The sequence below is a fragment of the Chiloscyllium plagiosum genome, unplaced genomic scaffold (assembly GCF_004010195.1).
Source record: "Chiloscyllium plagiosum isolate BGI_BamShark_2017 unplaced genomic scaffold, ASM401019v2 scaf_96314, whole genome shotgun sequence".
NCBI lineage: Eukaryota > Metazoa > Chordata > Chondrichthyes > Orectolobiformes > Hemiscylliidae > Chiloscyllium > Chiloscyllium plagiosum.
Genome location: NW_025205996.1, coordinates 2,064 through 3,371, shown reverse-complemented (window position 1 = coordinate 3,371; position 1,308 = coordinate 2,064). Strand labels below are relative to the sequence as shown.

At 52.8% G+C, this 1,308-nt stretch overlaps 1 protein-coding gene across 1 annotated transcript in view; it reads right to left on the bottom strand.

Moving 5' to 3' along the window:
* Positions 1 to 1,308, bottom strand: part of LOC122546476 (amine oxidase [flavin-containing]-like) — a 10,519-nt gene that overhangs the window by 7,451 nt on the left and 1,760 nt on the right. The window contains exon 2 of the mRNA XM_043685178.1: positions 1,109 to 1,253. Within this exon, the coding sequence (XP_043541113.1) occupies positions 1,109 to 1,253 (145 nt within the window). The remainder of the gene's footprint in view (positions 1 to 1,108; positions 1,254 to 1,308) is intronic.

The following is a 1,308-nucleotide window of genomic DNA, read 5'->3' as shown; positions in this document are numbered from 1 at the left end:
TGTGTGAAAAAGTTGCCCCTTAGGTCTCTTTTATATCTTTCCCCTCTCACCCTAAACCTATGCCCTCTAGTTCTGCACTCCCCGATTCCAGGGAAAAGACTTTGTCTATTTACCCTATCCATGCCCCTTATAATTTTGTAAACCTCTATAAGGTCACCCCTCAGCCTCCGCGCTCCAGGGAAAACAGCCCCAGCCTGTTCAGCCTCTCCCTGTAGATTAAACCCTCCAACCCTGGCAACATCCTTGTAAATCTTTTCTGAACCTTTTCAAGTTTGACAACATCTTTCCGATAGGAAGGAGACCAGAATTGCACGCAATATTCCAACAGTGGCCTAACCAATGTCCTGTACAGCCATAGCATGGCCTCCCAACTCCTGTACTCAATACTCTGACCAATAAAGGAAAGCATACCAACGCCTTCTTCACTATCCTATCTACCTGCGACTCCACTTTCAAGGAGCTAAGTACCTGCACTCCAAGGTCTCTTTGTTCAGCAACACTCCCTAGGACCTTACCATTAAGTGTATAAGTCGTACCACACTCGGTGTGAAAATGTTGCCCCTCAGGTCCCTTTTAATTCTTTCCATTCTTAATTCCAATTTAATTTGCTCCTTAAGTATGTCAAGGTTTAAGTTCTCAATCATAGAGTGTGGTGCTGGAAAAGCACACCAGGTCAGGCAGCATCCGAGGAGCAGGAGAATCGACGTTTCCTGATGAAGGGCTTATGCCCGAAACGCCGACTTTCCTGCTCCTCGGATGCTGCCTGACCGGCTGTGCTTTTCCAGCACCACGCTCTCGACTCTGATCTCCAGCCTGCGCAGTGCTCACTTCCTGTGAGTTCTCCATGTTTTCCAAGGATTGAACATTGAGGAACAGCTCTCCCACCCCCCCCCGTCTTCTCCCGCCCGAACGTTCAATCCCAGAGATCGTCGCCATCGAGTCCCCGATTCCCTTCCTGTCTCGGGATTGGGAGATCGGGAAGGTGACGATCTCGATGTTGTAGGCCATCCCTCTCTCCAGGGAGCTCCGTCCCCCCCCCCCCCCGTGAGATGCGCTCGCTCCAAGTGGACCCCACGGTTAGGCGGGGATTGGGGGCGCTCAAACTGACCTCCGCTCCAGGGTATCCAGGCACATCCTCCGCGCCGTCTCTGCCTGGATGAAGCCCATCATGGCCGGGTGACTCCCATCCGGCTTGGTGTCATCCATGCTGAAGGTAACACATCCAGAGTTGGACATGGTGCAACCGTTGAACCCTGGATTGGGGGAGGGTGGGACAGGGGGGCGTGGGGGAAGGGGAAGTGGAGGAGG